Raw genomic sequence first — 27,065 nt, forward strand, 5'->3', positions numbered from 1 at the left:
TACAGACTCCATTTTTCGGAGTTTAGAAGAATTAACATTAAACCCTTGTAGGAAAGACTGACCACTACTTCTAATTATATTATTATTATTATTATTATTATTATTATTATTATTATTATTATTATTAATAGTATGAGCATTAATATTAGTACTACTGTGGAGCATATGAATTTAAAAGAATAATTTAGAAAGCATACTAATTACATAAACGATCTGAACGTTGGTTTACTGGTTAGCGCGTGAGCCTTTGGTGCAAGTCGTTTCAGGTTTAATTCTTAGTGAGAAATAATTTAAATTTCATGCAATATGGTGACTCGGATTCTATCTGAAGCTGTAGGTTCACGTCTCATATAGCCTCGGTGCTGAAAAGGGAAGCTAAACTGTAATTTAAAAAAAAATAATTTCATAAAAGTGATTGGGAAGCTCTATGATAGATAATGCAGTTGACCCAATGAGAAACGTGAATTGTACAACATAATACCAAAAAGAGTCACATAGTTCAGACTAGTGCTGTCGAAATCGGTTTTTGAAAAAATCGAAAACCGGTTTTTGAATAAAGTGAAATTTCATAAAACCGAAATGTCGGTTTTGAAAACCGCTTTTGCGGTTTCGGTTTTGAAAACCGCATTTGCGGTTTCGGTTTTGCAAAAATAAGTTGCAGTTTCTCACAAAGAGGCACGGCTATCGTTATTGGGAAGTAAAAAGATATAGAATAAAATATGATCGGTGTGATTAACAAAAATTACTTCCCCTAGTTCTCTGAAGTACATTTCAGATGTTAAGTTAATAGTCATACAATATCATTAATATTTTCTCTTCTAAAGTCTTAACATATTTAATTGTATAACTGTTTATTGTGTTGTAAATTTCACTCTCGCTGATATACTGTTAAATTTATACATTGAGTCTGTTTCATAAACATTTCAATACAAACTCCAAAAATATCAAATTCAGCTGGGCGGTGGTTAGAAAATATGACGCCTTGTGCCTCAAGCTATTTTGTAAAATAATATGAAAAGCATGATTTTCAGACAATTACATTCTCATTGGACTGATTAAAAATGTTTTAAATGTAAAATATGTGTTTCGAAATGCACAGTTCTCATATTCCTTGTAATTTTCATATAGCGCAAATACTAGTCCAAGCCTTACACTTTCATGTAGCGCAAATATTAGTGCAAGCCTTATACTTTCATATAGCGCATAATACTTTGTTTAATAACTTAAAAACTATTCACTTTCGGATAATTAGTATTAAAGAGAACATACTTCAAATTTCTTTTCGAATAATGCATAATTTCAGCTTTGTTACTTTTCAGTTTAATGCATAATATAATATTCAAAATACCTACAGCGGCTACTTTGTATAACGATGTCATACACGCAAACAAGACAAATACTAACCTTTGAGCACAAACACGATACACCTTTGTGTTACTTCATGATCCAACTTATTTAAGGAGAAAAAATAGTGGTTTTGCACGTTTCTATCACCTTTCTTAGGTGAGAAAGGCATACTTTTCTTCATGCATATTTAAGAGTCGACGACAATCTTGGGTTTATGACGTCATATATTCGCCTTTCGCCTCAAAGAAAATCAATAACATATGTTGCTTTGTAATTCTATATATGAAAAAAGATATTGGTGGTTGTTGCACGTTTCTATCGTTTCTCTAATGCGAGTAATAAATAATTTTCATAATCCGTATGTTCGCCATGCCGCCATACTGTGTTTATGACGTCATATACTGGCTTCTAGACACAAAGGAGAGCCAATCATATGTTATGTCAAGATTATTCACATCCAAAGAAAGAGATTGGCGGTTATTGCATGTTTCTATTATTTATCTGTGGCGAGAAATTCCCACTTCTCGTACCGAAGATAAACCGCGGCGGCCATCTTGGATTTATGACGTTATAAAGGGTTTTCAGCACGGACAGAAGATAAACACTTGTGATTTTCTATTATCCACGTTAAAAGGAACATACTGGTAGCGGTACTATGTTCCTATTATCAAAGGGTCAACGGAACTACAAATGCCATATAACTACATCTACGGATACATTCGAACATTATTCACGAAAGTTCGACATTTAGTCGTACAAAAAATTGATTATCTCAGTTATTTGTTGAGATACATCAATGACTCTGGTCGCGTTCGAAAGCTATTGAAATGACCTTTGACGATTGTTTCAAAGTATTTTTCCATAATCATAGCAGTTTCAAAGTTATTTCCTATAAAACATAGAAATTCGTTTTGAAAATAAAAAAAAATTCCAGTTTGAAACGCCAAATTTGAAAATGGCGGCAATATAAGGCAAGTATTTATCATGACAATAGAGGTACAATGTATTCTCTGCAAAATAAAAGAGAAACGAAATTTCTACCTTGAATGGTAATGGAGGTATACATTTTAAAATTCAGTTAAGTCGAAATTCGTTGGCGGCCATATTGATGACGTCATATACCTAAAACAAGACCCCCGCCGAGGTGGTTCTATATCAGGATTTACTTCTTATTAATAGGCCTATCATTCCTGAAAGTGGTATGTTGGTATCACATTTTGCACAATTCGGCCCTTTTATGCTGCTAAGCTACTAGACTAAGAGAGAGGGAGAGAGAGAGAGGTAAAAAAAGGAAAGTCGATAAACAATTTATTTTTATATGTAATCGGTAGCAAGTATCCTTATTATTATAAAGGTTGTAACACTAGAGGTGGAGTGGATTGTGTTAAGGTTACGTCGTAAAACAATGCTGTGTAGAAATCAGCAGTGTTGTTGAAATACATTCTAGAGGTACCAAATGAAGAACTAAGATGGACACAGAACTAATTGCAAAGCCCTCAAACGCCTTTGTTTTTTTTTTTTTTTTTTTTTTAATCCCACTTAATTATTATTGTTGTTCTAACTTTCAATCTGTCAAGCTAAGGCATATACTGAGTTTCTTGTTCACTTTTGCATTGGATATTTTATAATAAATCAAGACTTCGTAGGAAACTTCAGAAATCAATGATACTTAGCACAACCAGGTAAAAAATCACTTTTCATCACGGAAACACAAGGACAATTTACAGAAAATTCAAAAAGAAACACAAAAAATGTCTCAATTGCTTTGAGAATATTTAGTCCAGTCTATAAATAAAACACAACACTTACGACCATCCATATTATTTCATTCAGGTGAATACTTTTCGTTGGTCGGGAAGAAAACAACGTATCTGTCATAGTTCTCTCATTATTATACCTTATAACACAAAAAATGCCAGTTTTCCAAGTAGACCCAGAATTTCCAACTAACCCCAGTTTACAGTATTTACTTCTTTTATCTTATTTAATATGCAGGGCAAAAACGCTACTTTATCTGCCACTAGCTACAAAGTAGAAGAAGAAATGTTATAAAAATTATATTAATAATCTTGAATTGCAAATGTTTTATTTTTCTGTCGCTAGATGTAAATGTTTGTTTACTCGTCGTTAGGACAGTAATCTGGTTGCTATGGTAACAGTTTTCGTTACCAGGGATTTGTTTATAAGTAATTGTCAATAATATTATATATTGACTCAATATATAATTCAACAGGACGCCATATAATAGAGAAGTGTATTGAATTATTCTGAAGCAATTAATAACTATTTTGAAATATAGTGTCTTGAAGCGATCGAAAATAGTATGTAATCCTTGAGTAATCATCGTAGTACGTAGCAAATTTTATATGGTTCATGCAACGAGCTGTAGTTTTAATAACTCGAATTGTAGCCTCACACCATAATCTTCCTGAGCGTCAGTGTGACTTTTGCCTATATTGTGGAGCTTCTCCTCACTTCCATCTTTTTCGCACGTTTTTGTTGTCGTTTATCCATTTTTCATCACCCTTGATCAAATGTTTCTGTTGTACAGATTTGCAGATAGAAATTCGGTTGAGTAAATGTTTCTGAGCTAGACCATGTAGCACCCAAACATCCAGTTTTTTTGTCACCCTTCTCCAAATGGTTTAGCGTTGTTTATTAATGAATGTTTAGGTTATTGGTGATGTCATGACTACTTAATGTCTGTTTTGGTCGGCTTTTGGTAGAATATAATTCTCTTTTGCAGTGATGGGTTTCCCAATGCCAAAAGCATCTACAACGCATCTTGCCCATAAATATTACATAATTCTTTACAGGTCTGCGCAGCATTTGCGCCTTTATCGAAATTGTAAAGTGTAGCGCAGTCTTACGGAAAATTCACTTATCTTCACGGCACAATACTTTACGTTTGATTATAAGAATTACAGTACGTACTTTTGGCATGTCTAATAACTTCAGTTGTCAGCTGTCAAATGACTTATCGCTGCCACTCACATGCTCTTGCCCACTGCAATTCTTATATCCTGAGATTTAGGACACTTAACTCCGTATCGTGCCCAAAAGACTCACTACTTTAAAAAAAAACTATCCAATGTAATCTTTCGTTTAAAGTATCAATTTCTTGCTTTGTTAGCTAATGGGTGCTCGGTGAATCGAGTCTAATCGATTTATTACATACCATGATTCTTTATAGTCTTTTTTCCTTTAGTAAGAATGTCAAACCATTTGTATCCCAAAATTACTTAAACCATTACATGAAAAGGGTCATAGCTTTAGCTTCCTTTTTACGACTGCAAATCTTCAACGACTTCGCTTTGCACACAGACGCGTAGATACACTTAGAGAATACAGTAAAATATATATATCTGCATATGATGACTTCTTTGACATGGTAACCACAAAAATGTGTATGAAAAAAGAGCTAAAATTACAATTTCCGTGAAGCCGTAAAAAGAACCTCTTTCACTTGGCTCTAACATATTTTCATGGTGCTATCGGATCTATTACAGCATCCGCAGAGGTCCATAAGTTGTAGCTTTAGTGTATTGAGTAAAATAACCTTTTCTTTTCTTTCTTTTTAACACCCATTTGACTTTAAGTAAGAACATCGAAAGAAGCCAGATGTCTTACGAGGAAAAACGAGAAAAGGATTTATATAAACATATCGCCGCTATAGATTTCTTTGATCGAGCCATTTCGCTAAACAAACTTTCTCCATATTGTACATGTTGTTCTCAATTCCCCGTCCGTTTCTTTTTATAGTGACTCAATAATGGCATTGAAGAGGAGAAACCTTGTTCCGAAAAGCGGTTCCTTTCGTATATACCTCTCCCCCTTTTTCACGCCGTAAAACCAAAAGGCTCCGCAACGCTCTTAGGGGGTTTCTAATGGACTTTCTCGGAGTCTGTAATATTTTCAGAGGCCAAAAGTCTGCCTTGTGACCTTTTATAACGACCCTTGGGATCATGGACGGTGCTGTGCCATTATTAAAGTCTCTCTCCCCCATTTCTCTGTCGTACGGTCTCAGAGGCAATTTCTCCTCTTCTCTTCTTTCGATTTCTTCCGTTTTGCTAGCATTGTCCCCCTCTTTTCTTCTTCACCTTTTGATCATTTCTTCCTCCTCGCTTCTTGTGTCGTAGGACTTTCTTAACACATGCAGAAGATATTCACAGAGTCATTCAACGGGAAGTCAACTACCCCTCGCTCTTAACTCTTGATGGAGCACTTACACAAGTTTAGAGAAAGAATGGATTAGCGTGGAGACCACTTGGACGTAAGGCGTGATTAAGACACTCGTAAGGATTGTCGAAATGCCTCGCTGTTATGATATGTACTGAATTAATTAGTATATTTCTCAGTGAGGATAATGGAAATATCTCTTAGTACTTTCTTTAACTTAAGCTCTCTTTAAATTCAAATTGTGTCACATTCTACACTTTAGAGCAATTACTGACTTTCCTTTTTTCTTTTATCTTTTCCAGTAATTTTATTAGGTTATTTTTAAGATAGTTTGTTGAGGGTCAAATCTTGCAATTTAAATTTCACGCACCTTCGTATAAGCTACAGCTAAGAATCCCTCCTCGCTGGCCACGGCTACAATTCCCTGTGGGAGAACATAAAACATTCAAATGCATTAAGGTGGTTCAGGTCCCACCTTAAGATGTAGATCTAGCCTTTATTAAGATGTAGCCTTTATGCTGGAAAAGAACGCTAAACTTCAACAAACAAACAGAGCTGGAGTAAACCCATTGACAAAACAATATTTTACATAATTTCAGCAGTATATTATCGTTTTTCTGCTTAATATATTAAACAGAAAAGGTTATGGAGTGTCTGTTGCTTATACAAGCAAAACCTTTTCAGAAGTTTGGTAGGTTTCAGAACACCAGGCCCATTGTTTATTTCACACCAACAAATCTTAGATTCACAACAGTTTTATCAAATAATTTTACTGAACATTACTGAGTAAAACTATGATAAAGAAAGAGGATTAACGGTTGATAGTATGTCAGAAAAAGCAATATTTCATAATCTACACCAAGAAATACATGCTTCATCCCGAAAGAATCGTCTACATCACGAATGGCAGAGTGGTTCAGTATTGGTTCAAGACTTATAAATGCGTCTCTCATGGAACACTTGGGAACTATTTCTCTTCACAACAGGGTACCTACTACGATATCTCTCACCTGAGATTGAATCAAGAAGTGATTGAATTTGTAAATATCTTATAATTTTCTTATCGGGTCAGTAATCTTTCGATTGACTTGAAGCAGCTATCCACTGTTCCCTACCTCTAGCCAGACGTTTCATTTTCCTGTATCATTTCTTCCCTACATCTTGTATTATTTGGCTCGTATATTTCAATCTCGGCCTTTCTGCACTTATTTTGGGTCTAGGTCAAAACCCCCACAGTCAAAACCCCTACACTCAAGAAATGTCAAAACGCCCACACGATCGGTCAAAACTCCCACACAAATGGACAAAACTCCCACACATAGCAACGGTCACAATCTCCACATAAATGGACAAAAACCCCACACAATCGGACAAATCCCCCACACTCTGAAAATATCGTGATTGCACGTCTTTGTTACGGCTCTTTACGACGCCCACTTTAGTGTTTCTGTCATTACAAAACAGTGCAAGAATAGTTGCAACATCGGTTTAAGTGGAATAAAAAATGTTATTAAAAAGTACAAGGGCAAGACATACAACCAGAATCATTTCAGAGTGTGGGAGATTTGACCGATTGTGTGGGAGTTTTGTCCATTTGTGTGGGGGTTTTGTCCATTTATGTGGGGATTGTGACCGTTGCTATGTGTGGCTGTTTTGTCCATTTGTGTGGGAGTTATGACCGTTGGAGGTTATGACCGATTACCAGTGTGGGGGTTTGGCTGTGGGGGTTATGACCGTTCCTGTATTTGGGAGATTTGTCCATTTGTGTGGGGGTTATGACGGATCGTGTGGGCGTTTTGACATTTCTTGAGTGTGGGGGTTTTGGCTGTGGGGGTTATGACCGTTCGTGTGTTTGGGAGATTTGTCCATTTGTGTGGGGGTTATGACCGTTTGTGTGGGCGTTTTGACATTTCTTGAGTGTGGGTGTTTTGGCTGTGGGGGTTTTGACCGGTTCCCAACAAATCCCAGTCTTCGTTTCCTTATATTTCTTTTCTAGTGGGCTGCAACTATAGTTTTCTTTGTAAGTTACCTTGAAAATCGGGGTGTCGCTATTTTTTCTTTCATTTGCGTTTTCTGTTAATATATTGAGAACTATTTAAAAAGGAAGAAATAGCATGATTGGACACACTCTGAGATATTGAGGAATGACTCTGTTAGTTATAGAGGGAATGTCAGAAGGAAAACAAATACTCAACAGCATACTTCTTGCTTCTTATTTCAAAGAAAAAGATAACCGATAAAATTTCCCTCCTTTTGTCAATAAGTCTCATATTTCATAAACTTTTAAATCATTTTCGCCCTTATTCGTTCTTTTGAACAAAGGAGAAGGGTATTTTTATCATTTTACCGCCTAATCTCTCAAACCCTCGTAAGAGGCGCTTCCGATAGTTTTACTCCATCCAATTCTTGAATTTATCCACCAAATGTGTAATTGATCTATAAAATGGTCTTTGGCTATCTAAATTTGTTTCTTTAATTTCATTAGGTAGTTCTTGGCAACTAATGTATTTATAATGTTATTCGAACGCAAAATTTTAATCTCTACTCCTTAGTTAAGCTATCTGGGTTCGAGAATTCACAACCACTTTTTGGCGCACTTGGTAAGAAAGGCGCATTGTACGAGAAGGTTCTTCGAACTATCAGTGCATGTTCAGCGTATTGCAATCAAAATTCCGATTTTGGTGAAGATGTCTTCAAAGAAGATGATTTGATTAGGACTGTGAGTATGTAAATAGCCACGTTTAGTAAAGTATACTATTTTAATTTAGTAAAGCAGCAAAAATTCAATTTTTATATCGTTTCTTCGTGGCTAGCTCGGCGCCATGTCAAGCTGACGAACAAAACTGTTTGATAAACTTAGCTATACTGCGTGGAACCCATCGTAATTGTTAAAAGCTAAATCTAAAAATAATTAATACTATTTTGCAAAATGTGTTTGACCCTCACCATAAGAAGATTTTAAGTTTATGAAAAGCATCAGACAATTTCGTTCAATTAAAATCCCATTCTCCTGAACATGTGGTGATTGATTTCAGTTTGTGTGTGGTTCCCCTTTCTTCTGTAATGGACCTTACAGCAAGAAGGAAGTGATTAGTTGGATAGTGAGTAAAGTGAAGTATACAAACTGTATCCTATAGGTATTCTGATGTTCAACGCAGCAAAACAGGCAACATTGTTATTGCTCTATTCTTCAGTGAATTGAACGTTGGCATAAAAAATTTGATTTTGTTTTTCGAAGTTCTTCTTTTTAATGGCGGTAAATTTAACAAACATTATGGAGTGTTAAATTAGCCCCAGACTATCCCTCCAAAGGGGGGGCTCCATCACATAACTAAATTTTACAATGTAATTTTATAAGGCTTTACGTCCATCTCGTTTTCTCCTGTCGCTTGTCCTACCACGTGTGATTATGGAAAACTAGGCACACACAATTGTATAACCTTTAAACTTCATATTTAAAAAAATATATATATATATATATTCTTCAAAAATCTTTTGCGTCTTATAAAATCCTCGTTCCTTTTAAACTTGCCAAATTATCTTAAGTTTAAAATCTTTATTATCATTACAGTATCAATTTTGGCATTACAGTTTCCTCCACCATTTGTATGGTTGTCTAACACACTATATTCTTATAGTGATAGCTTATAAAAATACCAAATGATTAACTCTCCCATGTCTTTCATTCTCTTTAGTGTGTTAAACATATTTTAATATATTTTGTCTGTCCCTATAAAATACTACAATTTTTGGTGCTTATTTAGTGTTATATAGGTGTATTATGTAGCACCTTGACGTACCCCGTTTATTGTGTGTAATTTCATATTGTAATGTTTTAGAGCTTCATGCTCTTGTGGGAGTTGTTATTCTCAAAAAGGGGGTTACGATCTTTTTGTTTCTATTTAAAATGTATTTTGTTTCATATGTGTGTTGTAATGTAAATGAGACGAATAGTAAATGAACACGCTAAATATATCTTATTCATAATTTTATTTTGGGAGATAATTTGTTAATTTAGTTATCCGCTACCTTTATGGTACACCGAGCTGGTGTTTGAGAAACTGTGATAAAAAATATTTTGTTTTCTGTATTTTCCTTCGTTTAAAATGTTCATACAAAGCATTCGAAAACCCTTTTGGCAACTGATTATAACAACGTTCATCAAAGGACTTCCTTGTGTAATATGACTCCTTGCTAGGACAGAAAAATAAAGTTTCATAAGGCTCATTTCAAGTGGGAATTGGCATATAAAGTCAACCCTGTTGCTCGAAGAAAATTCCTTAACTCGCTATAAGCCAAACAACCCATTGATTATTATTATTATTATTATTATTATTATTATTATTATTATTATTATTATTATTATTATTATTATTATTATTATTATTATTATTATTATTATTATTATTATTAAGGTCTTGAAACTACAGCTGTTGTCTGCATTTTTTTTTTAAGTACGAAAGTTGTTTAATAAAAATGTAAAATTCTTTAACTAGATGCTTAAACAATAAAAAAAGACACAAAAATGGATTATTATTTCTTCATTTAACTATTTGTGATGTGTTAATGTTTTAGGTTTCAACTACTTAAAGATAACTTTAAAGTGAAAAACGTGTAATGTGTGTCTGTATGTGCCAACATAAATTAAATTCATTAACTGCGTATTTTGTGTCTGGTTTATGTTTGGGCAGCTTCACATCTCTAAGAACCTAGAGTTCGGTTCTCAGTCAAAACCTTTTTTTTAGTTACTACTTTAGTCAAAACTAATAATCCAGGCTCTGTCCATAAGAGCTGTAGAAAAGTCGGGGATGACAGCAGATCTCTTCAGAACCTGTTAGAGGGTGATCAATTAATGAAAAAAATCGAAGGTAACACTTCCGCAACCGGGGCCTTCATTGTGAAATTCAATATTCAAAATGGCGCCCGCGCGCAAGTACCAAATTATATTTGAACTGAAATATCTTCTCACAGAAACAAGTTAGAAACTTTGTTTTTGTACCAAATTAAAGATAATTGATAGTAGAAGTAAGAAAACTGGATATATTGTTTACATGTTGCCGCCATATTTAAAAATAACGGTTATTTGGGCCAAAAATTAGTTTTTCTCGTTTCTCTTTTTTCATTTCATGACAAATAACTATGAAGTTATTAAAAATATGAAAACGCAGCCCAAACTAATTAAAGGAGCATAATCTTGGCTTTCTATCGTTACCAATATCTTTAGTAGATCTTAAAAAATGACGGAACTATTTAAATTTAAGTGGCGCAGGGTGTAGCGTTTTTTGGACTGTTTAATAAATTACCGGAAAAACACTCACTACGCGGGGGCTATTACTTTTTAACAAATTAAAATAGTCCATTCATTTTATCGATAAATTAAAGGTAATAGGTTGCTGTGTCGTAGGAAGTGAAATAATAATGTTATTGCATTTGTCAAATATTATTATTAACATGTTTGTTCATATAATATGTAGCTAATGTAATTATTATAATTTTTTATTTTGCAGACTTTGATGTCACGAGAATTTACTTTGATTTGATGGTAATATCATGTGTGCTTGTGAGAGCTAATAATATTTAACTAAGATTTTCTACACTTTCAAAATTCTTACGAAATATGACTTTAGCTGTGCTTTAGAGAATATTTACATATTTCTTTTCAGAGCATAATGTAAAATTACTGACACTCAGCATGAAACACTCATGTAATTTTTGGAACAATTGAAGAGGCAGTGTCAGATATAGCAGGAGTTGCACCATTTTCAAGCAGTAATTCACTCAGATACATTTCAAAGACTATAAACTTTGCTTTTGTGCAGAAGTTAGTCTTTTAAGACATCTTGAATTTCAATTTTGTTTTCCGAGAAAGCCAAAAATCTCTCCATTTGCACCGGTAGGAATGTGTACATGACCGATTAATTAGTAATATAGGTGAGGCGGTTACCCTTTGCTGTCTTTGCACATTTTTGACCGAAGTGATTAGTTTCGTAAAATCCCTGCGGGTGCGTGTTTAAACATTGTGCACCTCTTGAAGAATACATCAAACAGATCAGCAAATGCTTGTAAACCTTTCACTCGAGTTTTACGAAGTTGGTTCATAACATCAGCAATAGTTGCTGTATTCATTGTTGAATTTCCTTTGGAGACGTACTCAGACGGTCCCAACAACTTTTGCAAAGTAGACAAAGTAGACTACTTTATTTGCTTGACGAAACAGTGGAAGTTTCGTCTGTGAATAGTCTTCGACAACAGAGTTGTTTTGTACAAAAATCGCTCGTTTCGGAATGCCACATAAGCTTCATGGCTACGTGTCAGGTAATTCAGGATTTCTTCTGCATTAGAATCTGGTACAACTTCATGCGACATGAAATGGTACAACTTCACAGGACTGTGAACTTTGCACGGGTTTTCCCTGCGCTCCATAAAATTCTACCATTCTGTTAACAGAGTTACGAACTTCAAGTACATTACCAAGGAACTCGTGGTCTGTTTGGGATATACCAAGATTCTGACTGAAGATTTAGCATGTCGAAAGAACTTCGTGGTACGACAGTTTCCACTCCGTAATATAATTCATAGTTGCGTCTGACCCATAATTTCTCCCGATGATTTCTTAATCTATTTATAAACGGTTCAAGTATCATATCAGCACCAAATGCGCTAAATACATTGTTCGTTCTTCTGACTACGAAATGACCATTCATGAACTGAGCATCTATTTCCGGGTGTTGAGTATCCAAATTTCTAATTTGTTCAAGATAGAGGGGCGCGTACCACAGGAAATTGATTCGATTGAATGTCATGAATACCGGAAGCAACTGCTGTACTATATACAGATGCAGCGGCCAGTATCCTTCTCGGTCAGCTCTTATAAAGCTTTTCAACAGAAATTAAAGATGTAAAAACTGTTCAAGGCAGCGGCATTGCCCTGAGATTGAGCTGAGTTTCTCTGAAAAGTTCTGCAAAGCTTGGATATTTCATCTGAATTACTGACCAACTCCATGAACTGATAAGAGCACTTTAAGCTTGTCTTTCTTTCATAATAGTCATAGTGTCAACGAACTGCTGGATGACAGACGTATAATATTCACCTTCTTCCAGGAAAGCCTTCCCTTTAGCATAAACACATTTGCAATCATAAATATACCTCTCACTGCCCTAACGTAGATAGTTCCCTTTAGAATACTCTCGGTTACTTTAGACCCAAAAATTTTCTATAAAAAGAGACTCCAAACCACTAGCAGAAATGTACTTTCCTGTGCAGACAAGAAGGTCATGTGGAATGATCCTAGCATGAAGACAATGTTTGAAAATTCATTGCTCCTAAGTTGAATTTCGGCAGCAATGTGATACACCCCTTCGTCACATACTACAGGCATTGAAGATTGGTTTAATTGTACAAGTAGGCTCTGGAAGTTTTTTTTTTCATTGCTCTGTATACACTATTATATTCCGTTACTGGATACGGCAGTACTGGAAGAAAGCCAACCTGTTTCTTGGAAACATCTGAATCCGTTATTATCGCATTCACAGTACCCCGCGTTAGAGTGGATTCTTTAGTTTCTAGCTCGTATGCAGCATGCATTATGTCTTGAGTAAACTCCTTCTGACGCAGATTATCGATGTCCAAATCATACAGTTCGGGAGAAATTGTCAGCGTGTTTTGAATCGATATAGGTTGTACCTTCCTTTCTTATTTCTTCAATTGCTGAGATGGAAGGAAGGATCGAAGATGACTGCAGGTCTTGCTAATACTGACTTTGACCATTTCGGTTTCGATGGGACTTTCGTTGGCACTTTCCGGAAAAGCACCATGACTGTATCTTGGCTATCACGGATTCCTGACAGAGTAGCTTCTTCATGGTCGAAATTGTCCACAGCTCCTACCGTGAAACTATCCTCCTGAAAGTGGCTTGAAAAAGACAAGATGGAAAAACAGGTTTTTAGTGTATATTGTGCAAGGTTGCTTCATGCTTGCATGATATCTTTATAGCCAACTGACACACCTAATTTATTCATAGTTGAGATCAGTTGTCTGATTTTGCATTTCTCATGAATTGAATGTGCCACCATCAAATGCATGGGGGTTGCTTTCCTACTACGATATATATTATAGAATAAAGTCTGGAAGATTGACTTCAATAGATTCTGAAAATTTAGATTTTGTTGGTCGGAAAATTCTTCAAGATTGTTTTCAATGTCTTCGTCAGTGATATGTAGATCTTCGCTTGCGTCCCAGATATGATGTTCAGCTTGGCCACTTGTAGCACTTCTGCTAGGAAATCCAAAAGAGGTTGAGGAATTCTAGTTGTTGGCCAGGACTTATGAAGTTGCTGACTGTCCCCAAATTCTCCTTCAATACCGAAATCTGTGTGAAGAAGAGCCGTTCGTACTTCTTTCGCTGCACTCGTAAGTATGTTAATCGATCTCAGTTTGTCAGCTACTTCTTCGGCACTAAATAATGAGTTAAAACCTAGAATCGGTTTATTTATTTTCGAAGGCTTCGAAAACCTTACTTTTTCTCCTAGTCTTTAGAAAGGAGAATTGTCCAGACAGTAGGGTGGAGGTATAATTTTCCTAGCCAGGAAAAAATAGACCCCACCTAAAAAAACGCTCTAAATAACCACCAAAAAAAAATAAAACTGTTGTCACTTCAGTAGTCTTTAGAAAGGAGATTTGTCCATACAGTGGGGTGAGAGTATAATTTTCCTGGTCAGGAAAAATGAACCCCCACCTAAAAAACGCTGAAAATAAACACCAAAAAATTCATTTCTTTGTCATTTCATTAGTCTTTAGAAAGGGGATTTGTCCATACAGTAGGGTGGGGGTATAATATTCCTGGCCAGGAAAAATGGAACCCCACCTAACATAGTAAATAACTACCAAAAATTCAATCTTTTGTAATTTCATTAGTCTTTAGAAAGGAGAATTGTCCAGACAGTAGGGTGGAGGTATAATTTTCCTAGCCAGGAAAAATTGACCCCACCTAAAAAACGCTGTAAATAACCACCAAAAAAATAAAACTGTTGTCACTTCAGTAGCCTTTAGAAAGGAGATTTGTCCATACAGTGGGGGTGAGGGTATAATTTTCCTGGTCAGGAAAAATGAACCCCCACCTAAAAAACGCTGAAAATAAACACCAAAAAATTCATTTCTTTGTCATTTCGTTAGTCTTTAGAAAAGAGATTTGTCCATACAGTAGGGTGGGGGTATAATATTCCTGGCCAGGAAAAATGGAACCCCACCTAACGTAGTAAATAACTACCAAAAATTCAATCTTTTGTCATTTCATTAGTCTTTAGAAAGGAGAATTGTCCAGACAGTAGGGTGGAGGTATAATTTTCCTAGCCAGGAAAAATGGACCCCACCTAAATAGCGCTGTAAATAACCACCAAAAAAAAATAAAACTGTTGTCACTTCAGTAGTCTTTAGAAAGGAGATTTGTCCATACAGTGGGGTGAGGGTGTAATTTTCCTGGTCAGGAAAAATGAACCCCCACCTAAAAAACGCTGAAAATAAACACCAAAAAATTCATTTCTTTGTCATTTCATTAGTCTTTAGAAAGGAGATTTGTCCATACAGTAGGGTGGGGGTATAATATTCCTGGCCAGGAAAAATGGAACCCCACCTAACATAGTAAATAACTACCAAAAATTCAATCTTTTGTCATTGCATTAGTCTTTAGAAAGGAGAATTGTCCAGACAGTAGGGTGGAGGTATAATTTTCCTAGCCAGGAAAAATGGACCCCACCTAAAAAACGCTGTAAATAACCACCAAAAAAATAAAACTGTTGTCACTTCAGTAGTCTTTAGAAAGGAGATTTGTCCATACAGTGGGGTGAGGGTATAATTTTCCTGGTCAGGAAAAATGAACCCCCACCTAAAAAACGCTGAAAATAAACACCAAAAAATTCATTCCTTTGTCATTTCGTTAGTCTTTAGAAAGGAGATTTGTCCATACAGTAGGGTGGGGGTATAATATTCCTGGCCAGGAAAAATGGAACCCCACCTAACATAGTAAATAACTACCAAAAATTAAATCTTTTGTCATTTCATTAGTCTTTAGAAAAGAGATTTGTCAATACAGTAGGGTGTTGGTATAATATTCCTGGCCAGGAAAAGTAAAACCCCACCTAACAAGTACAGTAAATAAATCCTAAAAGTTCAATATTTTGTAATTTTATTGGTCTTTTGAAGGAAGATTTTTTCACACAGTAGGTTGGCGGTGTAATTTTTCTGACCAGGAAAAATGGACCCCCAGCGAAAAAACGCAGTAAATAATCACCATAAAATTCAATCTTTTGTCATTTTATTAGCCATTAGGAAGGAGATTTGTACACACAGTAGGATGGAGGTATAAATTTCCTGGTCAGTAAAAATGGATCGCCACGTATACCTCCACATTACTGTGTGGACAAATCTCCTTCCTAATGGCCAATAAAATGACAAACGATTGAATTTTGTGGTGGTAAATTACGGCATTATTTCGATGGGGGTCCATTTTTCCTGGCCAGGAAAATTATACCAAAAACGTACTGTGTGAACAAATCTTCTTTCAAAAGACTAATACAATTACAAAAGATTGAATTTTTAGGTTTTATTTACTGTATTTGTTAGGGGGGTCCATTTTTCCTGGCCAGGAAAATTATACCCCCACCCTACTGCATATACAAGTCTCATTTCTAAAGACTAATGAAATGACAAAAGATTGAAATTTTTGGTGTTTTTTTTCAGCGTCGGCCAGGAAAATTATACCCTCACCCTACTCTGTAGACGAATCTCCTTTCTAAAGACTAATGAAATGACAAAGAATTGAATTTTTTGGTGGTTATTTACAGCGGTTTTTAGATGGGGTCCATTTTTCCTGGCAAGGAAAATTATACCCCCAACTTACTGTGTGAACAAATCTCCTTTCAAAAGACCAATAAAAATACAAAAGATTGAATTTTTAGGTTTTATTTAGTGTATGTTAGGGGGGTCTATTTTTTCAGGCCAGGAAAATTATACCCTCATATGTACATTTTTAATTGATATTCGGGAAATTTATGGCCCCAGGATAACCATTTTCCTGGGAAAATTAGCACCACGGGGTGATATTTTTCCTAGGAAAAGTATCTCCCCCTGTAAAGGTGATTCCTGGGGTCTTATTTTCCTGGGAAAATAGCACCCCGGGGTGACAATTTTCCTGGGGTCTGATTTTCCTGCTACACCGGTTCTTTCCTGTTTCCTGGATCCGCTCTTGCAATCTCACATAGACATTGAATTCAGTTTAGAGATTAATGAAAACGAGAGCGCACAGCGCACCAGCAGTAGAAATAAGAACTAATTACTCACTCTGCGTTTGTTCATACATCAATATTGTGCAACTGTTAGTTTTAAACAAAAGTATGTGTTACTATTCGGTTCAAAATCTCTTGTCATCGCGAATTCTCTCGAGGAATTTGAAGCTTAAAATATACAAAACGATAATCATGCCTGTTGTTTTGTATGGCTGCGAAATATGGTCACTTACTCTGAGGGAAGAACATAGACTGAAAGTATTTGAGAACAAGATCCTGAGACGAATATTCGGGCCCAAGAGGAACGGGAATGGGGAATGGCGGAAACTTCATAACGAGGAACTACATAATTTATATGGTTTACCCAATATTGTTAGGGTTGTGAAATCTAGGAGGCTTAGGTGGGCGGGTCATGTAGCTAGAATGGAAGAAAGTAGAAACGCTTTCAAAGTCTTGACAGGAAGACCAATCGGAAAACGACCATTAGGAAGACCTAGGCGCAGGTGGGAGGACAATATTAAGATGGATCCCGCAGAGATTGGAATAGAAAGTAGAAACTGGATGCAGTTAGCTAAGGATAGAAGTCAGTGGAGAGCTTTTGTGAACGCGGCATTGAACCTCCGGGTTCCATACGCCATAGAGTTAGTTAGTTATGTGTTATACAATTCTCTAGGGAAACGATACGTTAAAATGAGCATATGTAATGCAAATAAATTCGTAATAATTACAGTAAATTTTAAATATATTTCATAATAGGAGAGAATTGATCCTGCCTGTCTTAGTTCATTATTTTCATTGCAAAAGGTAATTTCAGCTTGAATAACGAAGGTCTACTTAAGAGTATTTTAAGATATTTTTATAGGCCTATATGGAAATTCTTAAGACTGTGATGTACAAAATTCAAAACGTATTTCCCGTAAGTTGTACTACAACATAACTGAATTTTATGGAAGCACACACGGTTGGGATGGGTAGGACCGATGCCCCAGTTAAGGTTTTCTGTACTTAAAACAGTTCTTAAATCGCAGTGTTATGTTATTGACACAATATTTCTATTATATAAAAATGACAAGAAACTTGTAATCACGCCAAAGAAAAATAGTTAAACCGTGTGTGTCAGAATTGCATGAACAGTCATATCCAAAATTATTGTCGCATGTCTATAAATATGTTGTTGTAGGGATATAATTTGATAACGAATTCGCCCGGTATTTCTTATATATGTTGGTATGTGTATAATCGGCAAAGACATGTATGTGGCAAATTTCATGTTAAAAGAGCAGTAAATAAGAACAATAAAACGAAAATAAAACTTTCTTGTTCATTTAGCGTCATTTTGTTTTACTCATTCTAATTTTCGTATTTATACTTTTTTTCCTATGAAATTTACCACAAATATACATTTCCCGATTATACACGTAGTATCAGTATTAAAAGTACCCTGCAAGATCATTATCAAATTATATTCTTACAAGAAGACAGTCATAGATATGCGAAATCATTTTGGACATGAGTGTACATACGTTGAGATATGATTCTTTACATCTAATGGAGTAAACATTCCTAATGAACATTTGTTGAAAAACGCCACCTGTCACAGTTATATAACGCCGAAAATGAAAAAACGTCAAATTTGAAATCGCCAACACTTCTAAACCATGAGACCTAGCTGAAGCGGTTCAGTGAATTACATAGCAACTGGTAGGAGCTCCACCTAAATATCCATGTTTCAGTGTCTTACAGTACCTGCAAATTAACTTCTATAAAGGCAGTCGGACAAAGAAAAGGCACTACTTTGATGTTTAATAATGTTGTGTGTGGTTGCATAACTCTGAAGTGAAAAATATTTAACATGAAATTAGAACGTGATATTAATCATTTGTTATCAGCAACAGTTAAATAAGTTGAAATTTAAATTTTATGAAAACAATTAATATTTATGCCTAATTAATACTTGATAGTGCCTCTCAATACTCAGACCTCCTTTAGAAATTTTAATAAGCAGGTACTGTAGGATATTGAAACATAGATATTTAGATAGAGCTCTTATCCATTGCTATGTGATTCTTTGAACTGCTTCATCTAGTCCCATAGTTCAGAAGTGTTGGCGATTTCAAATTTGACCTTTTTTCAGTTTCGGTGTCTGAACTGAAACTCTAGCAACTGATGGTTTCAACAAATGTTAATTAGGGATTTTTACTCCATTTGATGTAAGGAATCATCTCTCAACGTATGTACATAGACGCAATTCTTATATACCCTGTGTATGTGCGTGGGGGAATTGTTTTTGTATGTTATTGATTAAGCATTAGTATAGTGACGGATTCTTAATTTTAAATTCTTCATTTGCAAGAGAGTAATTAGCAGATGTAGTGCAACTTTCATAAAAAATAAAGTTATATTATTATAATATACATACATTTACAGGTTATATGACACTACATGCTATGGCAACTCGCGTTAGTGATATAAATGTAGAATGGTCGAGGCAATGTTCGAGTTTCGTTTGCCCTGATGAAAAGAAAACTATACATCAAAAAACTATTGGTGTGAATATTGAAGATGAAACAGATTTATTGAATCTTCAGGGAAAGTGTACTGAACTTCTAAGAGATGAAAGCATTGATTTTTGTGGCAGGCCATTTAAAAGTGAACAGGTAAAATATTTGCCACATGACACATACTTGATTGATCCCAAGAATTACAAAGGACTTGTATGTCCTGGCACTGTAAAGTTATTGCTATCAAATATCCCACCAATTCTTATTATTCACGTTGGACCAGAGCAGGCGTCAATAAGTGAAACTCCAATTTCTACGAAGCTAAGCACAATACCAACCAATTTGGAAATCGCTAAAAATAAGGTAACTATTCCTTTTATTCTCATACTTATATCACAATAATTAAGTTCTATATTAACGCTTCTGGGCGGAAATTAAATTTGTGACAAGCAAAATAATTTATTTCTTAATTTATTAGAAATTTTAATTTTATTCCTAAATATTATACTACAACAAGCAAGGGGTAAAATACTAAATATTTTAAGCTAGAGGTGAAAGATTAGATCCTTGAATTAATCTGTAAGGGTCAGAATGTTTAGAACATGAACGTATTACTGTAACTACGACCATTGGCGTCTCTGGCATGTAAAATTTGGGGGGGACATCAAGGAAAGTGATTTAAATGGTACTACCAAGCCGAACCTGTTTATTATCTTAGTTTCCATTTGTTAGCTTTCTGATTACCTTCACGGACCCCCTGAGGTATATCAACAAGTCTGTTATAATCCTTATAATCCTTTCATAGCCTGAATATTATATTCCAAATAGCGTAATTATTATTTATATGTTATTCTGTCGTTAGTAAATAAATTAGAATAAAATATTGAATATTTTGTACTTCAAAATATTGAGGGGGACGCGTCCCCCTCGTCTCCCCCGCCAGAGACGCCCATGACTACGACCCTGTATCTAGGCATTTAAGCGAAGTTTAAAACATTGTAATCAACTCTTGGATATATTTTAACATTGAACATTTATACTTTTCTTCAGCTGCGTATTATCTGCGTAGAAGACATTTGTTATGAACAGTTAACTTACTAAATTATACAATAATCCCGAATAGTAGTGTATGATGCTTTTCAAAATTTATCTTTTCACTGACTATACAGGGTGTCTCAAAAGTAATGATAAAAAATGAAACCACTGATTCTTGGCACCAAAACAAGAAAAAAGTTTATATGTCCTATAATCCGGAACTGGACAGGGGTGGAAGTAGACAGCTTAGAGATTGGAGGGAAAAGAACTTCACACCTGCCATTGATAGGAGCTAGGAAGGGGGTTCATAAATACATAAAGATCATCTTGACTTGATATGTTAAACACATGTTACATAACTGCATCAGAGATTCTCCATACGTCATTTAGGGATTCAGCGAATGTCTGTACGGCAGAGGTATTGAAAGGGTGCAATAAAGATGGAAACCATGCAGGAAAAAGTAGTTATCCGTGGCAGGATGGCGCGCACATGTACAATGGAAATCAAAGCAAAGACCACTTAGCATGGTTACATAATATCAGAGGGCAATGGAAACTGGTATCCCAGATAGAAACTTGCAGATAGAGGTAGAAATAAAAACAAGTATAACTAGCCATGTAATGTAATGAATTAACAGGCGGAATACACAACGACGTACTTTGTTTATAGCGTAGTATCTTACGCAGAGTAGGCTAGGTAATACGTGCAAATAATAAACGTACCTACAGATGTTCAAAGTGCTGTCTTCCTACGCTTATGCAACGTGCTAATCGTGAGTTTTGAATGCATTCCACCACTGCCAGTGTGTTCCGTAACTGTTCACACGCATCTTCAATGCGGTTTTGTAAGTCGACAAGTTCCATTCTCTAAGTGTAAAGTTCCTTTCTCCACGCATTGAAAGCTGTCTAGCTCCGCCTCTGACCACTTCCGGACCTTAGGTCATATGAACTTTTTTCTTATTTTGGTGATAGGAATCTGTGGTTTCATTTTTTACCATTACTTTTGGGACACCCTGTATGTATAAGAGGAATACACTTATGGAAACTTCCATATTATTATATAAAGTGAAATAACTACAATCAATGATACAGTTTTAGTCTTGTGGTGTTGTTGTATGCCATAGCATACATGTAAAAATAAATGATAAATTTCTAAATGCATGAAGTTAATAATTACAGCATTTTTGTGGGAAAAAATGATCTAACTTTTTTCATTCTGAAAGAAAAAGAACGTAAATTTTCGTTTCATGAGTACGTGATAAAAGTTTAATATGGTTATCTCGTCATCAATACGGAAACTAAAATAATTCACTCAGTCACTCACTCTATGGATTAAAGAACCCGAAGGTTCACCGCCGCAGAAATAACGTTTCTATCTGATCCTACCCTGAACAGCTCCAATCCAATCTCAATTCGTACGACCCACCTTATAAAGATCTTGTTTATATTATTCTTCCATCTCCTTCTTGGCCTTTCTAAAGGTCTCTTTCCCACAGGTTTACCCACTCGAACTCTATACAAACCAAGGATATCTCCCATGCGAGCGAAGGTCCCGCCCATCTCAGACGTCTCGATTTTATCAGTATGATATTTGGTGACCCATATTTAATGTGAAGCTTCATATTGTGAAACTAAAATAATAGGTTTATAAATTTGGATGATGATTCTGTGAGCTTTAGACTGGTTGCTCTAGATGCATCAACCACTCCTTTCAGAAGAAAAAACTAATATTTACTCTTCCTATTTTTTCAAAACTACTTCATGTAATGCTCAAAACCTTTGAAATAGGTGCTCCAGTTAACTGATTTTACACACTACTGATAGTGTTAATGGTAAACGTTGGTATTCAGTTTAGAGATATTTTTTTCTATTGTCGCAAACTCTATTCCAATTTGTCACTTCGTTCTGAATAGGGATGTTCGATAAGGCTGAGGACCTATCGAATTTCGAGAGTGAAAATTTATCGAGTTGTCATCGGTTACTCGAAACCGTTCGAGTATTTGAAATTATCGAAGTTTCAGTATTATCGAAGTTTCGGGTATTATCTAAAGTTTGAGTATGATCAAAAGTTCCAACATTGTCGAAGTTTCGGGTATTTGAAAGTTCTAGTCAGTGGCGTATGTAAGAGGGCTTCCCGCTTAATCTCCCGAAATTTTATTTACTATTTTAAACAAATGAAATATCTTGCAGAATTTTTACATTTCCAGAAATAAAGTTAGCAAAGCCCCCCAAAACAAAATCGTAAATACGCCTCTGGTCCTAGTGTCATAAAAATATCAGGTAATTTTGAAAATTTGATTATTACAGAAATGTTGGGTATATTCTAAACTTCAAATATGAACAAAATTTCTAGTATTCTCGAAACTTCGGGTGTTATCGTGACATTTTGGTTATTGTCGAAACATTACGAAACTTCATTCGACGAATATTGAAAATTTTTGAATGTCACCAAATTTTGTCAACTATGACTTTTTAAAAGTGGTTTCAGGAACGCCTCTTATGCGCGATGCTAATACCCCCCCCAAAAAAATGTACATGCCTGACTAATATTCGAATATTGGACCCCTAGCTTCGAAGTGCAGCAAGAGAACCCCCTCTGCTACCAAGATCGGCATGAGATCTTAAATGCTGGTATTAATGTGAAAATTAGCATGTCAGGTATGGAGGAAAAAAGTGTTTATTAATGCTTCACATATTACCTGAAATTTGAAACAATTAGAATTTATCAATGTCGCCCTATAGGACAGAGTGAATACTAGATGTTAATATTGCTTTCCGAAAAAATGGGTGGTTCAGATCCAAACCTTATAGAAGTCGAACCCTCCATTCTGACTCATTTTTTCTGTTCTTTTAGTCCGCCCTATAAGAAAAGACCGGCTAATGTAATTGCTCGAGCCGTGTATGTGTGTGTTTGTGCCATGCAAAGGGCACCAGATAGAGTGGTGCGTTTTTGCTCACAATCTAACATTGTAAATTAGTGCCACAGACAACAGAATCCGCACGGTAAGTCGCCAGTAGCGCCATTTCATTTCAAGATGGTGGCCAAAAGAAAATGGAGGCAACGGGAAAGTGACGATGTATAATTGCGCTAATATTCTAAACTAGTAAACCGAATCGAATGATTCTTTGCACGATTACTGACATTAGTCATCTACAGGTTAGAGACTTATAATTTAATGAGGCGAGTTCTCCGTCGGATGCGAAAAGAAATGTTCAAAAACGGCAAAACTAAGGTTTCTTCTGCGACTTTCACATCGGAGGGGGGAATGGATCCGATTACTGTGGTATGTAGTCATATGCATTTCAAGATGGCGGCAAAACGGAAATTTTGGAGATAGAAAAGCGCGCTAAAAATAGAAAGGCGGTTTCAAGTCCCGATTTCTAATCGTTACATATTCAGTACGTAATTATAGGAATTTCAAAATGACAGCAAAGAAAAAATGGCGGGCAACAAAATGATGGCAAAAAGGAAATCTTTCAGTTTTACGTTCTACGGTTATGCCGGCTAGGCTAAAGGAGACTGTGATGATGAGAAATGAATGAAATGCTGGAATGAATAAAGTGGGAGGAAAAGGGAGAGCCCCGAGAAAACCCACGCACACAGTGTTTGTCCACCACAAAGTTCACTTGGCGCGAGCTGGGATCAAAGCTGGGATTCCATGCACCAGAGGTGAACGTTCTACCACTGAGCCACTGTGGCCTCAAGGCAAAAAAGAAAATACGAACACTGACGGAAGGGCAGACCCAGGCCCGTATCCACAGGGGGGCAAGGGGAACGGCCCCCTTAAACTTGGCTGGCCCCCATAAAATTTCACGGTAGGCTTGCAAATGAACTATAATATGGTGATGAAGTATAATATGATTGGGTAGGGCTCCTCCTAACTTCTACCAGCCCCCCCACTAAATTTTTGGGCTGGCTACGGGCCTGGGCAGACCTAGCTTGTTTTACCCGCACATGCAGCAAATATGTGGAGAAAAGAGATCTATTGTAAACCATATCAATAATTTATTGTAAAATCTATCTACTTCACATAGCCTATATAATACCATAAGTCGACAAAGAAGAAAGAAAAAAAGACTACTGAAACGTACCAAATGTCAGTTGCAAAACTGACAGTATAAGATTATGTGGTAGTAGTAGTAATAGTAATAGAAGTAGCAGTACTATTAATAGTGATAAAATAGTAATATTAATAATAGTAGTAACATCACGAATAAGCTCAAAGTAGGAAAAATGCTTGGATTCAAGAGAGTTCTCCTTGTCGAAAGACAAAGAAAAACAATAGGTGTATGATCATGGGCGCCTTAAGAAGATTTTCTGTGGGGAGCATCTCCATGGTTGCAATATTACATCTGGTATTTAATATACGTGGTTTGCTATATTACGTACATATTTTCGTGAGCCAGGGGGCGTTCCCTCTCCCCTTTGGGCGCCCATGTGAATGATGAAGGCAAAGAGGAGCATTTCAAAGTAAATCCGTCAAAATTGTACAATTTGTTCGAAAGTTATCGTCGGACGTTACATACAAACAGACAGCACGATCTATAGGGAGCTTCTCATCCAAAATTTCTAAAGTTTGTTTCTATGATACTGGAAGTTTAGATATGACACGAAATTTCGACAATCTTAAATACTAGAAAGGATTCGAGTGCCGGATAATAAATTTTCAAAACCGAAGTTCGAGAAGTCTTATCGAATTTCCTTCAGCCTTATCGAATTTTCTTACATCTACGTATATCAGAAGTATATAAAGTACCCAATGGCGGAAAAAATTACTCCGTAGCGAGTATATAAATGAGTATTTCAGTTGATTTTGGCTGGTCACACTTTCACTACTACAATTACATCCCGAAATGGGGAGTCAGTAGAAAATATATTTTGTCATTCTCATCTACAACTCTGTCTATGCGTGATTGTCTTCAACCACACTTGTCGGTATTTAGCTAATGAAATATTATACAAGGCCTTTTATTAAAAAATAGACAAGAAAGTAGACCTAATGTCTCTTCCTTACGTTCGCACGAAAAAGTAGTTAACAATTTCATCCAAATAAATTAATACTGTCCAAGGAACTCAATGTAAATAAGTAATTCAATCATATTTTTGTTTTTATAGGTTTACTTTAAGAGGATGTATAGAAGAAAAATCTGCCCACTATACAGCATTTTGTCGGCGAAAGGATACAAGATGGGAACACATAGATGACACTAAAATGAAATCAAATCCAGTAGCAGCTACTCGCACAATCCAATTAAGATTGTTGTTATACTCGATTTAATAAAAATATAATTTTACTGGATAAGTGTAAGCTCAAAGGCTGTGTTACATTCACTGATTGTTCTTCTAGTTAAGAATTTCTGATGTTAAAGAAATGTAAGGTTAACAATGAAGAGTTTAAATTAGAAAAATAATGGTTATTCTTTGTAATGAGAAAATAAAATGTTAAAGAATAGTTGACAAATGAATGAATAAAAAAAGACTGAAATACTACCTTGATCAAGACCAATAAACATATACTATTTGGTAGACAAATCATATTAGTGAAGATACCTGTGAAAAAAATCATATTTAAAAGACATAATATCCCATTTATGGAAAGCATTGCCCAAATGTCGAATACAAAAAATAGCTCTATTGGTCCAAGTGGAATACTATTCAATACAACAAAAAACATGTCTAGCCCAAAAATTTCTGAAACTGTGGTTATTTCAAAGTCAGCCAAATTCTTCAAACTTCCTACCCTACTAGTATACGGAAAGCATTTTAAGCCCAATAAATGTAATACATAGTGATATTAGTAGCGACAGTACCGAGAGCCGACTCGATAAAATGAACAGGAAATCACGTTTAAAAATTGCAATAGCACATATATCGGAATTAAAATAGTCCAAACGTATAAAGTTACTAACTCAATCACCCCAAACGAAGTACTATCTTCCACAATAAAAATCGTGTGTGGTTCACTAAAGATATCTATCAGAACACTCAAAATAGTGGAGATAACCCCGACAAAACAAGCAGGAAAATCACTTTTCAGAAAGTTTAATAACCCATATTTCGGAAACGATAATAGTCTAAACGCTAAAAGTTGCTGACCCAATCAGCCCAACCGAAGTACTATCCAGCCCAATAAAAATCTCGTCTGGCCCAAACACTTGGGGGCTAACGTGAAGTTGGTCCCCCAAATTTTGTGAAGCTCTAATTCTGTTTCGAAAACCGCCCAAATCTTGAAACTTCCTTGCTTGGTAGTCGACACAAAGTTCTGCAAATTCCAATAAATGTGTTTGTCAGAAATGTCATATTAGTGAAGTTGGCCCCGACAAAAAAAGCACGAAAATCACTTTTCAAAAAGTTTAATCTATATATATAAAAGAGAACGCACAAATCCTTTGTGAACTCATCACGCTAATACGGCTGAACCAATTTCTTTCATTTTTGGGGGGTTATTAGGATTTGGACCCTAGATGGTTTTTATCATATCACTTTAATTTTTAATTACCAGTGTCTTGAGATAATTGACCATTCAAGTGTCCATACGTACAAATCCTTTGTTATTAGTTCATCATAGGTAAAAATAAACGTATTTATATGCAACCCGCATGACCATGTGACTCGGCGGGTTAACATAAATGACAGGCGCTATAATTTTAACATTTACTGCAATTTGAAAGCGAAAAAGTAAAAATTATCTAAGTAACAAAGTTTATTGCGTTCCGGGGTGAC

General features: G+C 35.6%; 2 protein-coding genes across 2 annotated transcripts in view; one reads left to right on the forward strand and one right to left on the reverse strand.

Moving 5' to 3' along the window:
* Positions 1-27,065, reverse strand: part of LOC145666619 (acetylcholine receptor subunit beta-like 2) — a 699,654-nt gene that overhangs the window by 318,267 nt on the left and 354,322 nt on the right. The window lies entirely within an intron of this gene.
* Positions 19,240-25,754, forward strand: LOC145666622 (uncharacterized). The gene is made up of 2 exons (XM_081734059.1): positions 19,240-19,669; positions 25,458-25,754. Exons 1-2 carry the CDS (start codon positions 19,253-19,255, stop codon positions 25,545-25,547), a joined length of 507 nt encoding a protein of 168 aa, XP_081590185.1. The 5' UTR covers positions 19,240-19,252; the 3' UTR covers positions 25,548-25,754.

This window comes from Thermobia domestica, chromosome 12 (assembly GCF_964235325.1).
Source record: "Thermobia domestica chromosome 12, izTheDome1.hap1.1, whole genome shotgun sequence".
Taxonomy (NCBI): domain Eukaryota; kingdom Metazoa; phylum Arthropoda; class Insecta; order Zygentoma; family Lepismatidae; genus Thermobia; species Thermobia domestica.

What these genes read in the sequence shown, in the direction of transcription:
- LOC145666622 (XM_081734059.1), top strand. Translation starts at nt 19,253, where the DNA reads ATGGCAACTCGCGTTAGTGATATAAATGTAGAATGGTCGAGGCAATGT. An exon ending in TGGAAATCGCTAAAAATAAG is followed by an intron (nt 19,670 to 25,457) that starts GTAACTATTCCT and finishes TTGTTTTTATAG; the next exon opens with GTTTACTTTAAGAGGATGTA.